At 43.3% G+C, this 13,067-nt stretch overlaps 1 protein-coding gene across 2 annotated transcripts in view; it reads right to left on the bottom strand.

The window, feature by feature from the left end:
- Positions 1-491: 491 nt before the first annotated feature.
- The window catches only part of rsph4a (radial spoke head component 4A), a 61,747-nt gene continuing 49,171 nt past the window's right edge, over positions 492-13,067 (bottom strand). Inside the window, exons 3-6 of one of the 2 annotated variants that reach the window (XM_059951384.1) lie at positions 9,172-9,930; positions 4,818-4,956; positions 4,239-4,356; positions 492-895 (exon numbers count right to left, since the gene is read on the bottom strand). In XM_059951384.1, coding sequence (XP_059807367.1) covers positions 661-895; positions 4,239-4,356; positions 4,818-4,956; positions 9,172-9,930 — 1,251 coding nt within the window. In that variant the 3' untranslated portion in view covers positions 492-660. Of the gene's footprint in view, positions 896-4,238; positions 4,357-4,817; positions 4,957-9,171; positions 9,934-13,067 lie in introns of both variants that reach the window. The other variant, XM_059951383.1, reaches the window with a different exon arrangement.

The following is a 13,067-nucleotide window of genomic DNA, read 5'->3' as shown; positions in this document are numbered from 1 at the left end:
CCTCTCATGCTCTCAGATTCTTCGTTGTCACACCTGACCCTTGTTCTCATTCTGTTCCCCCTCACTCTCAGCTCCCTCTCTCCTCACTCTTTGTCCCACTCCCTCTTCCCTCCTCTTGTCTTCATATTCCACTCCCATCTCTTTATTGTTCCACTACTTCCATTCATTCCCCCTCAGATTTTATTCTTGCTCCCCCCTTTGCCCCCTCCCTCTCTTGCACTGATTGCTCCTTCCCTCCCCCTCACACCCCAAGCTCTCCTTCCCACCTTATCCTCCCAATGCTTTTTCATCATTCATTCTCAGACAAAAGGTATGTGTACAATGAGAAAGGGTGGGGGGAAGAGAGAAAAGAGGGGAGGGGAGAGGGGGGAGAGGGGAGGGGGAGGGAAGAATGGGAGGGGGAGGGGAGAAGAGGAGAGAGAAGGGAGAAGAGAAAAAAATAGAGATAATGCTTTTACTTGATGACTTTTCAACAATGTTTCCTTGCATTTACCTTTACAAGAGCTTTTATTTTCCACAATTTATAGAAAACAAATCATTTACAGATTTAGTTAATTGTAGGTAAAATATTGGTCCAGGACACATAGAATAATTTGAATTTAATACTTGAAAACAAAGTAAAAAGAAAAGTTCTAATATTGTATGGAAATCTCTTATAGGTTAATTCTCATCCTCCTCCTCCTCCTCTTCTTCCTCTTCCTCTTCTTGCTCTGCTGCTGCCAGCCGCTCCTCGATTGCAGCACGGAGTGCCTGCTCCTCCTCCACTGTTGGGTCATCCACCTCTGTGGTATCAGGGCCGCTGGTATACTCTGCCTGCACTGGTGGGGCTGCGGGTGGGCTGTAGTTCTCTGAGCTGTACTTGTGGCCCCAGCCCAAGTAAATATTCTCAAACTTCCTGTCAAAGACAGACAGACAGTCAGACATACTTTATTGATCCCGAGGGAAAATGTACAAAGGGATACCAGGCTAAAGAATCTGAAACATACAGTAAAGTGCAAGGATTGAGCTGGAGGTAGCCTGCAAGTATCGCCACACTTCCGGGACCAACATAGCATGGCCATAACTCCCTAACCCTAAACCTTTGGAATGTGGGAGGAAACCAAACCCAGAGGAAACTCACACAGTCACAGCAAAACCATACAAAGGCTATCGTGAGCAATATAAAAGGGGATAGCAAAAGCTTTTTTAGCTATGTGAAGAGAAAGAAGATAGTTAAGAACAATGTTGGCCCCTTGAAGAATGAATTGGGAGAAATTGTTATGGGAAACAGGGAAATGGCAACAGAATTTAATACGTACTTTAGATCTGTCTTCACCAGGGAGGACACAAGCAATCTCCCAGATGTATGGATGGGCCAGGGTCATAAGATATCAGAGGAATTGAGACAGATTGACATTAGGAAAGAAACTGTGATGAGTAGACTGGTGGGACTGAAGGCTAATAAATCCCCGGGTCCAGATGGTCTGCATCCAAGGGTTCTAAAAGAGGTGGCTCAGGAAATTGCGGATGCATTTTCCAATGTTCCTTAGATTCAGGATCAGTCCCTGAAGATTGGAGAGTGGCTAATGTTATCCCACTTTTCAAGAAGGGAGGGAAGGAGTCGTGGGGAAGATGCTTGAGTCCATTATTAAGGACAAAATAGTGGCACATCTTGATGGCAGTAATAGGAATAGGCCGAGCCAGCATGGATTTACCAAGGGCAAATCATGCTTGACTAATCTGTTGGAGTATTTTGAGGGTGTAACAAGGATGTTAGACGAGGGTAAGCCAGTGGATGTTGTGTACCTAGATTTTCAGAAGGCATTCGATAAGGTGCCACATAGGAGATTGGTGAGTAAAATCAGAGCTCATGGCATTGGGGGCAGGGTTTCAACATGGATAGAAAACTGGTTGGCAGATAGAAAGCAAAGGGTAGCAGTGAATGGGTGTTTCTCGGACTGGCTGGAGGTGACTAGTGGGGTACCACAGGGCTCTGTATTGGGACCACAGCTCTTTACAATTTATGTCAACGATTTAGATGAGGGCATTGAAAACTATATCAGCAAGTTTGCTGACGATACTAAACTGGGTGGCAGTGTGACATGCGAAGAGGACGTTAGGAGAATACAGGGAGACTTGGATAGGCTGGGTGAGTGGGCAGATACTTGGCAGATGTCATTCAATGTGAATAAATGTGAAGTTATCCACTTTGGAAGCAGGAACAAGAGGGCAGAGTATTGTCTGAACGGTGTAGAGTTAGGTAAGGGAGAAATGCAAAGAGACCTAGGAGTCCTAGTTCATCAGTCAATGAAGGTGAATGAGCAAATGCAACAGGCAGTGAAGAGGGCAAATGGAATGTTGGCCTTTATTACAAGGGAAATTGAGTACAAGAGCAAGGATGTCCTTTTGCATTTGTACAGGGCCCTGGTGAGACCACACCTGGAATATTGTGTACAGTTTTGGTCTCCAGGTTTAAGGAAGGACATTCTGGCAATTGAGGAAGTGCAGCGTAGATTCACTAGGTTGATTCCTGGGATGGCAGGGCTGTCTTACGCAGAGAGATTGGAGAGATTGGGCTTGTACACGCTGGAATTGAGGAGATTGAGAGGGGATCTGATTGAAACGTTTAAGATAATTAAAGGATTTGATAGGATTGAGGCAGGAAATATGTTCCAGATGTTGGGAGAGTCCAGTACCAGAGGGCATGTATTGAGAATAAGAGGTCAGTTATTTAAAACAGAGTTGAGGAAGAGCTTCTTCTCCCAGAGAGTTGTGGAGGTGTGGAATGCACTGTCTCGGAAGACGGTGGAGGCCAATTCTCTGGATGCTTTCAAGAAGGAGCTAGACAGATATCTGATGGATAGGGGAATCAAGGGATATGGGGGCAAGGCAGGGACTGGGTATTGATAGTGAATGATCAGCCATGATCTCAGAATGGCGGTGCAGACTCGAGGGGCCGAATGGTCTACTTCTGCACCTATTGTCTATTGTCTATTATTCACCCTGTCCAAGAAATCCTACACTTGGGACACTGCGGACGGACCCATAAGGGGTTAGGTTGTGTCAAGTGGCCCCTGTGAGATGATCTACTGAGACACTGGGTGGCACAGCAGTGTAGCCGTTAGAGGAATTGGCTTACAGGCCAGCTTTCACCAATCAGGGTTGAATTCCTGGTACCTCTGTAAGGAGTTTATATGTTCTCCCTGTGACTATGTTCTCCGGGTGCTCCAATTTCCTCCCACATTCCAAACAGACGTACAGCGAAGGCCAGTGAGTTGCAGTCATGCTATGTTGGCACCAGAAGCGTGGCACCACTTGCAGGCTGCCCCCAACACAATCCTAAATTATTTAATTTGACATAAATAATGCATTTCTCTGAGTATTTCGATGTATGTGTGACAAGTAAAATTTATCTTTATAAACATGAACTTGTTTATAAACATAGATGGTTCAGTTTCAAGGTTGGAAAGTTGACTCTGAATTACTGCTGATAGAGGTACCTTTGCTGTCTTAATGCTATCCACCAGCAGAGGTCCTCCAGCTGTTGAGTTTCCTACTTCATCAGTTCAGTTCTTCTCTACGTAGGAGGAGAGAACAGAAACAGACCCTTCAGTGCTGACCTTCCACTGCCACTTTACACGCATTCTGGAATTGAGGGTTATGGTGGAGATGAGTCCATGGCCAGATCAGCCATGATCTTATTGAATGTCGGAGCAGCCTCGGCGGGCCGAATGGCCGACTCCTGCTCCTGTTTCTGATGTTAGAGTGGCATTATTACAGCTCAGGGCATTGGAGTTCGGAGTTCTCCAACAGGTCTCCCATCATCCATGTTTGTAGGCACCAATGCTATTATAACTCAGAGTTCAATGCCAGCATACTCAAGGAGTTTGTACATTCCTCCCCATGAATAGGTAGGTTTCTCTGGTTGCTCCTGTTCCCACAGTCCAAAGATGTACCAATTAGCAGGTCATGGTTAAATCGGGTATTGCAACTCAAAGGGCTGGATGGGCCTATTCTACACTGAATCTCTAAATAAAATAAATAAAATCTTTGGTAAGAAACCCAGAGCACCCTAGGGAAAGCTGCATGATCACAGGAGAATGTGCAAACTCCACACAGATAGCACCGGAGGTCAGGGTTAAACCTCCGAGGCACTAGCTGCACCAATGGCAACCTTAGCACAGACTTACTGGAAGAAAGAGCAGCCTGTCCAACTCGCCAGAGTCTAGAAAACCTTTCCTGGAACACCAGGTACTCACTTCCCAGTCGCAAAAGTCCATGCTCCTGGCCAGAGATTCGACCGGACTACAGCAACAGCATATTGAGGTATCAGACTGGATGAGGCCTTCATTGTCCAAGGAGGAACACCATTGACTTCTAGGGAGGGGAAAAAAGAGCAGAAAGAAAGCATTTGAAGAATTGTAAAAGGAATGCTGTGGAGGCATTCTTCCATGACTTTCTTTTTTCCTGTGCTCCTTGCAGTGGTTCTATACAACTTCAGATCAGTGAGAAAATAGAACTAACCAGAGTGTGGGGCTTTGGAGAGTTTGTGGGAAATATAACCTTTGACTTGGGTGTTGCTGCAAGAGGGGAGGAGGTGCGATTGAGCGCAAGACTGAATAGTTGGTAACAAGTGTTGTAATTGAAAGGATGGATAGGTTCTGAGGGGTAAAGAGGAAGGTATTCAGGGATTAAATCTGTGGGAAGGGTCCCAATGGCCTTATTCTGCTCCTAAACATTCCCAAGTCAGTGGAAGGAAATTTTAGAAAAACTATATTAGGAAAATCCTAAAATGTTAGTGGGAGTGCAAGCAGTACGGGGTTCATTTAGATGACTACCTGCATCCTCTGACAACGGAGTAAGGAGGGGAGGTCCCACCTCTGGCTCAGGCTCATCTGGTGCCTCTTCCTCCTCCTCCTCTTCCTCCTCCAATTCCTCCTCCTTTTTCTGAACAGCATTGAACCAGACACATCTGCCCTGCAAAGGGAGAAAACAACTCAATTTAGAGAATCAAAATTCTCAAGAATCAGTGAGGTTTTTCTTTGCAACAGAAACAGTAATATTCTTAAAAAGAAGAGTGGGAAGGAGGGAGGGGAGAAGAAAGTAATACAGGTTTATGTAGGAAATTCCACTGCCTTGGGACTTGGCAGTTGAAAACATGCACTGCAATACACAATAGAGAGAAAAAAACTGTGAATTACAGTAAGATATATTAAATAGTTAAATTAAATAAGTAGTGCAAAAAAAAGAAATAAATTAGTGAGGCAGTGTTCATGGGTTCAATGTCCATTCAGAAATTGGATGGCAGAGGGGAAGAAGCTTTCCTGAATCGCTGAGTGTGTACGTTCGAGCTCCTGTACCTCCTACCTGATAGTAACATTGAGAAGAGGGCATGTCCTAGATGTGGGGGTCCTTAATGATGGACGATGCCTTTCTGAGGCACTGCTCCTTGAAGATGTCCTGGATAACTGACAAATTTCCCTTGTGTTGGTAGGGGTTGAGTGGTGGATTATATTGGAACCAGGTCACCCAGCCACTGGGAGAGAATAAATTAAGAAGAACCTTCCAATAACTGATGGGTTGACAACAAGAGGCACAGACTCAAAGGGACAGTCCACCATCTGGAAGGCTCAAGTCAGGAGTGTAATGGAACACTCTCCACTTGCCTTGGTGAATGCAGCTTCAACAACACTCAAGCAGTTCGACAACATAAAATACATAGCAGAAGGGCACTCCATTTACAATTATTCACTCACTCCACCACTGACACACAGCAGCAGTCTGCTCTGCAGCAACTTACCAAGACTCCTTAGACAGCACCTTCAAAACCCAGCACCAGGAAAAGGTGCAAAACCACCCCTGGAAGTTGCCCTCCAAGCCTCACACCATCCTAACCTGGAAAAATATCACCAATCCATCACCATTGATGGGGCAAATTCCTGGAATGCCCTCCTTAACAGTATCTTAGTATATCCAACCTTAAGTAAAGTCTGCAGCTGCTCAAGAAGGTAACTCACCACCACCCTCTCAAGGACAATTTGGGATGGGTAATTTAAATGCTGGCTCAGCCTGTGAAGCCCACAGCCCTTGAATGAACACAAGAAATAACCAATGGCGAAAAGATTAAATACTTTTTTGCACAATAAGTACCTAGTATCTGGAAAGCACTGCCTGCTAGGGTGAATTGTCCGTGGTGTGCAAAAGAAAGCTAGAAAAATATTTTAAGGGGTATGAAAGTTACAGCAATGTGGAAAAAGATAGGGGGATGATACAACTAGTCTGCCCATCAAAGATATACAGTGGATTAAAACATACTGTCCCATGCTCTCCTGTTCTGATACACTCCACTCCAAATGAGTGGAGTGTATGACACCACTCATAGTATGGTCTATGAGAAATAATGCTGTAAGTACAGTAAACTGGTGATTGAGGTGGTTGCGATAGGTGCAATAAATAGGATAATAAATGAACGTTTGAACAACATTTAAAAGGCAGCTAAAAATCTGATGAAAATGGGTTTAGAGGGAGATGGGTCAAATTCAGGTAAATAGCATTAGTGTAGACAGGTATATTGGTCGGCAAGAATGGTTGGAACAAAGTGCCTGCTTCCATGTTGAATGACTCTATGAGGTTAACAATGAGTGAAGTGATGAGAACGGAGTTCGTCCCAGCCACATATATAGGCAGAGCAACATTAAAGAGGTCATCTTCAAAAGGTAATGCCTCAAAAAGGCAGCATCTATCATTAAGGACCCCCATCACCCAGGACATGCTCTCTTCTTATTACTATCATAAGAGAGGAAGATATACACTCAATGTTTCAGGAACAGCTTCTTCTCCTCCACCATCAGGTTTCTGAATGGACAATGAACCAATCTATGAACACTATCTCAGTATTTTTACTCTCTTATTGGTAGAATCTCAGATGGAGATGAGAGGGCATATAGGAGCGAGATATACCAGCTGGTTAAGTGGTGACACAGCAAAAACATTGCACTCAGTGTCAGTAAGATGAAAGAGCTGACTATGGACTTTAGGAAGGGTAAGATAAGGGAATACGAACCAATCCTCATGAGTCAGACCTAGAGAGAGTGAGCAATTTCATGTTCCTGATGTTAAGATCTCTGAGAATCTAACCTGGTACCAGCATACTGATGCAGTTATGTAGGAGGAAGGACAACAGCTATATTTTATTAGGAGTTTGAAGAGATTTGGTTTGTCACCTAAAACACCCAAAAATGTCTATAGGTTACTGTGGAGGGGATTCTGACAGGCTGGTATGGGGTGGAGCGGTGCTGGGGAGGCTACTGCATGGGACTGAAAGAAGCTACAGAAAGTTGTAAAATTAGTCAGCTCCATCTTGGGTACTAGCTTCCATAGTATCTAAGACACTTTCAAGGACTGGTGCCTCGGAAAGGAAGCATACATTAATAAGGACCCCCATCAGAATCAGAATTAGGTTTATTATCACTGGCATGTGATGTAGAATTTGTTAGCAGCAGCAGTTCAATGCAATACATAGAAGAGAAAAAATAATAATAGTTAATAAGTAAATCAATTACAGTACATATATATTGAATAGATTAAACATCATGCAAAAAAACCAGAAATAATTTATATTTAAAATGTGAGGTAGTTCAATGTCTATTTAGAAATAGGATGGCAGAGGGGAAGTAGCTGTTCCTGAATCGCTGAGTGTGTGCCTTCAAGCTTCTGTACCTCATACCTGATGGTAACAGTGAGAAAAGGGCATGCCCTGGGTGCTGGAGATTCTTAATAATGGACACCGCCTTTCTGAAGACACCGCCTTTCCGCTCCCTGAAGATGTCCTGGATACTTTGTAGGCTAGAACCAAGATGGAGCTGACTAGATTTACCACCCTCTGCAGCTTCTTTTGATCCTGTGCAGTAGCCCCCTACACCAGACAGTGATGTCGTCTGTCAGAACGCTCTCCACGGTACATCTATAGAAGTTTTTGAGTGTACATTTGACATGCCAAATCTCTTCAAATTCCTAATGAGGTATAGTCGCTGTCTTGTCTTCTTTATAACTACATCGATATGTTGGGACCAGGTTAGATCCTCAGAGATCTTGACACCCAGGAACTTGAAACTGCTGACTCTCTCCACTTCTGATCCCTCTATGAGGATTGGTATGTGTTCCTTCGTCTGAACCTTCCTGAAGTCCACAATCAGCTCTTTCGTTGAGTGCCAGGTTGTTGCTGCAACACCACTCCACTAGTTGGCATATCTCACTCCCGTACACCCTCTTGTCACCACCTGAGATTCTACCAACAATGGCTGTATCATCAGCAAATTTACAGATGGTATTTGAGCTGTGCCTAGCCATACAGTCATGTGTATACAGAGAGTAGAGCAGTGGGCTAAGCACACACCCCTGAGGTGCGCCAGTGTTGATCGCCCAGTCACACTGGGTAGGAGGTACGGAAGCCTGAAGGCACACACTCAGTGATTCAGGAACAGCTTCTTCCCCTCTGCCATCCGATTCCTAAATGGACATTGAACCCGTGAACACTGCCTCACTTATTTCTGTTTTACACTATTTGTAATCCAATTTTCTAAAACACACATATATATTCAGTGTAATTGATTTACTTTTACTTTGTTAAGTTAACAAATTTCATGACACATACTGGTGATAATAAATCTGATTCTGACTTACTGTAATATATAGTATTTTAATATATTGTACTGTACTGCTGCCACAAAAAATAAATTTCACAACATATTATATTAATAATGTTTCTGCAGTTGAGGCACCAACCCAATTATCCCACTCAACCAAGGTCAACAACCCTGTTGGTTTCTTTGACATTCGAGTCTCAGTAATAACATTTCATTTCAAATGATTCTTGGCTCTGTGTGTTTCTACAATCTCCATGCAGGTCAGACTGTAGTCTTTGCAATTACCACTCCAGCCAACTGCATCTCTCTTACAGATCCTTAGGTATGCCATGCACATGAATCTTTAAATGCACCAGACTGACAGAGTGGGACACTGAGCTCAATTTGCAGCATGCTCTGAATTTTTTAAACATTGATCATAAAATTAGTACTATCCATATGTATAACAAAAGCTCTTTTTACTGGGGCACAGTGTGCATATATGCATGAAGGATGAAGATAACACAATATTGAAATAAATCACAACTTGCAAGTGTCAATGTCACACCTGTGGAAGGATGTGCTGTGTATGATGGACCCAATTCGCCAGGTTGTCCAAGAGCTCTGGTACTGGAATGCCTTCAAATTCTGAATTCTCCTCATAGTTCTCCCTCACCAGCCCTTCCTCTTCCTCCTCCTCCTCTTCTCCAAACTGATAGAATCCCAGTGGACTGATCTGAGTACCAGCAGATATCCGGGCAATCTGTGCCCTCAAGTAATTAATCTCATTCCCTGGAAAGGGTGGGTAACTGATGACAGGAGCATCCAAGCTGCCAGTGAAAAACTTCTTGATCTTCCTGGCTACTGTGATTTGGGCTGGTGTAACCGGAGGTAGTTTGGTCCAAACCTTGCCTGGTTCACTACAAACAAAATAGGTATATTTGTTTGTGCCAGAGCGGTTGTCCTCCTTTGGGATAATTGGTGGTGGTTTATACGTTGATGCTGGGGGCTTGTCTTCGACTACCTCTCCTTCTTCCTCTGTATCTTGCTCAGTGTCCTCCTTCGCCTCTTCCTTTTCCTCTTCTTTATCCTCCTCCAACATTTCCTCTGTGTCTTCCTCCCCTTCCCGGAACTCCACCTCTGCTACGATGTAATTCCCTTTGAGTCCCATGATTTTACCCCAGAACCGGCATTTCTGCAGTGGCTGTGTGTCTACTAGCTGCTTCAGTGCCAGGAAAATACGATACATCTCGTTCTTGCTGAGACCCACTCCTGCCTGCTCAAAGTAAAAAGCCATTTCCATCACGTTCGGGAGAGGAGTCTCCAACTGCTGGAAAAAACACAAGAAGAAGAATATAGACAAGAATGTACCAAGAGCGAAAAAAATGCTTGCTAATTTTTTACAGAAATCTTCACAACCACAGAACGTTTCAGATCATTTTAGAACTAATGCATTTTCAAGCGTGATTTCTGCATAATGTGGATATGAATGGGACACAGATGGTATGTTGCCTCCCAGGTGCCAGGGTCAAGGTGCTCAAAAAGCTGAAAGACCTAAAGGTATATAAGTCACCTGGACGAGATGAACTGCACCCTAGGGCTCTGAAAGAGGGAGCGGTGGAGATTGTGGTGGCATTAGTAATAATCTTTCAAAAATTATTGGACTCTGGCATGGTGCCAGAGGACTGGACAATTGCAAATGTCACTCCACTCTTTAAGAAAGGAGGAAGGCAGCAGAAAGGAAATTATAGACCAGTTAGCCTGTCCTCAGTGGTTGGGAAGATGTTAGAGTCAATTGTTAGGGATGAGGTGATGGAGTACTTGGTGACACAGGACAAGATAGTACAAAGTCAGCATTGTTTCCTTCAGGGAAAATCTGTCTGACAAACTCTTTGGAAATCCTGTTGGAACACTTTGAGGAGATTACAAGCAGGATGGATAAAGGGGATGCAGTGGATGTTATATATTTGGACTTTCAGAAGGCATTTGACAAGGAGCCACACATGAGGCTGCTTACCAAGTTAGAATTTATGTTATTACAGGAAAGTTAGTAACATACAAACGTTTGTAGTTAGAGTATTGGCTAATTGGTAGGAGGCAGCAAGTGAGAATAAAAGGATCCATTTCTGGTTGGTTGCCATTGACTAGTGGTGTTCTGCAGGGGTCGACGTTGGGACCACTTCCTTTTCAATTCCTTTTATGCTGTATATAAGTGATTTAAATGATGGAATAGATGGCCATATTGTCAAGTTTGCAGATGATACAAAGATTGGTGGAGGGGCAGGTAGTGTTGAGGAAACAAGTAGGATGCAGGATGCAGACAGATTAGGAGAATGGGCAAGAAAGTGGCAAATGAATACAATGTTGGAAAATACATGGTCATGCATTTTAGTAGTAGAAATAAATGTGCAGACTATTTTGTTAGCTGGAAGAAAATCCAGGAATCTGAGATATAAAGGGACTTGGGAGTCATGCAAGATTTTAACATGTGTTCGTTTGGGAAAATCAAGTTACTAATGGATCTCAAGAAAGTGAGTTTGTTGAATGCCTAAGAGATAGCTTTTTAAAGCAGTTTGTCATTGAGACTGCTAGGGGATCAGCTATACTGGATTGGGTGCTATGTAATGAAATGAAGGCAATTAGGGAGCTTAAGGTAAAGGAACCCTTAGGAACCAGTGATCACAATATGATTGAGTCCAACTTGAAAGTTGATAGGGAGAAAGTAAAGACTGATGTAACAGTATTTCAGAGGAATAAAGGAAATTACAGTGGTATGAGAGAGGAGTTGGTCAAAGTAAATTGGAAGGAGCTGCTGGCAGGGATGTCAGCAGAGCAGCAATGGCATGCATTTCTGGGAAATTGAGGAAAGTGCAAGAAATATATACAATACAATACAAATACTTTGTCACCAAACAATTGATACTAGAGCGTACAATCATCACAGTGATATTTGTTTCTCTGCTTTGCGCTCCCTGAGGTACAAAGTAAATATAATAAAAATTTAAATTATAACTCATAATTAGAAAATAGAAAAGGGAAAGTACGGTACTGCAAGTTAGGTCTGGATATTTGGAAGGTACAGCCCAGATCTGGGTCAGCAGTCTTATCACAGTGTGGTGCAAAGTAAGTCCAAGGTTGGAAGATTGGTTTGTGAGACGTGCTGGGCTAGGTTCACGACCTTCTGCAGCTTCTTCTGGTCTTGGACAGGACAACTTCCATACCAGGCTGTGATGCACCCTAGGAGAATGCTTTCTTTTTTTAAAAAATTTTTTTAATTAGTTTTTCAAAACATTTTACAAATTAAAACCCCCAAATCCCAATGAGGAACATTAAAACAGTGCAAAATTAAGTATACAATAACAATATGTTACAAAGGAAGAGAATTTAGCAAAAAAAAAGCACCTAAATTAAAGACAAGTAAGCTTAGTGTCCTCCCCAAGCCCCACAACACAAGAAAAAACAACAGCAACTCCAGACCAACCACAACACAATATAGAGAGTATAAGTCAGGACAGCCAAACTCCCAGACTGTGAATACACTCAGCAACGGAGGATAATAATGCCTTCTACCAGAGAAAAAAAAGGAGCTGAAAGCAAGGGACCGAAGAGAAAAAAAAACCCTAGTCAAGAGGAAGGTTATGAAAGTACTCGATAAAAGGTCCCCAGACCTTATGGAACTTTAGATCCGAATTGAGAACTGAATAATGAATTTTTTCGAGGTCCAAACAGGCCATGATGTTGTTAAGCTATTGAGCATGAGTGGGCGGGGCAGCATCTCTCCATCTGAGGAGGATCAAGCGTCTAGCCAGAAGAGAGGCAAAGGATAATATTCGGCATTTGGTCGGACCCAGACGTAAATCTGTCTCGACCGAAAAACTGAACAGAGCAATTAAGGGGTTTGGTTCTAGGTGCTGATTCAGAATACACGATAACGTAGTGAAGACATCTTTCCAGAATTTCTCCAAGCTAGGACAGAACCAGTCCATATGGATGAGAGAGGCCACACCCCTCTTGCATTTATCACAGAGCGGACTAACGCTAGGGTAGAATCGAGATAGTTTAGATTTAGACATATGGGCTCTATGAACAATCTTAGAGAATGCTTTCTACGGTGCACCTATAAACATTAGTCCATTCTTCTTGGACAGGACAACTTCCATACCAGGTTGTGATGCACCCTAGAAGAATGCTTTCTACGGTGCACCTATAAAAATTAGTGATGGTTTTAGGGGACAGGCCAAATTTCTTCAGCTTTCTCAGGAAGTAAAGGCGCTGGTGGGCCTTCTTGGCAGTGGACTCTGCTTGGTTAGACCAAGTCAGGTCATTTGTGATATTCACCCCGAGGAACTTAAAGCTTTTGACCTGTTCCACCTGCGCACCACCGATGTAGATGGGGTCCGCTACTCCTTCTGAAGACAACAACCAATTCCTTTATCTTGCTGACGTTGAGGGATAGGTTATTGT

This window comes from Hypanus sabinus, chromosome 26 (assembly GCF_030144855.1).
Source record: "Hypanus sabinus isolate sHypSab1 chromosome 26, sHypSab1.hap1, whole genome shotgun sequence".
Classification (NCBI taxonomy): Eukaryota; Metazoa; Chordata; class Chondrichthyes; order Myliobatiformes; family Dasyatidae; genus Hypanus; species Hypanus sabinus.
This window is presented reverse-complemented; position numbering and strand designations above follow the sequence as displayed.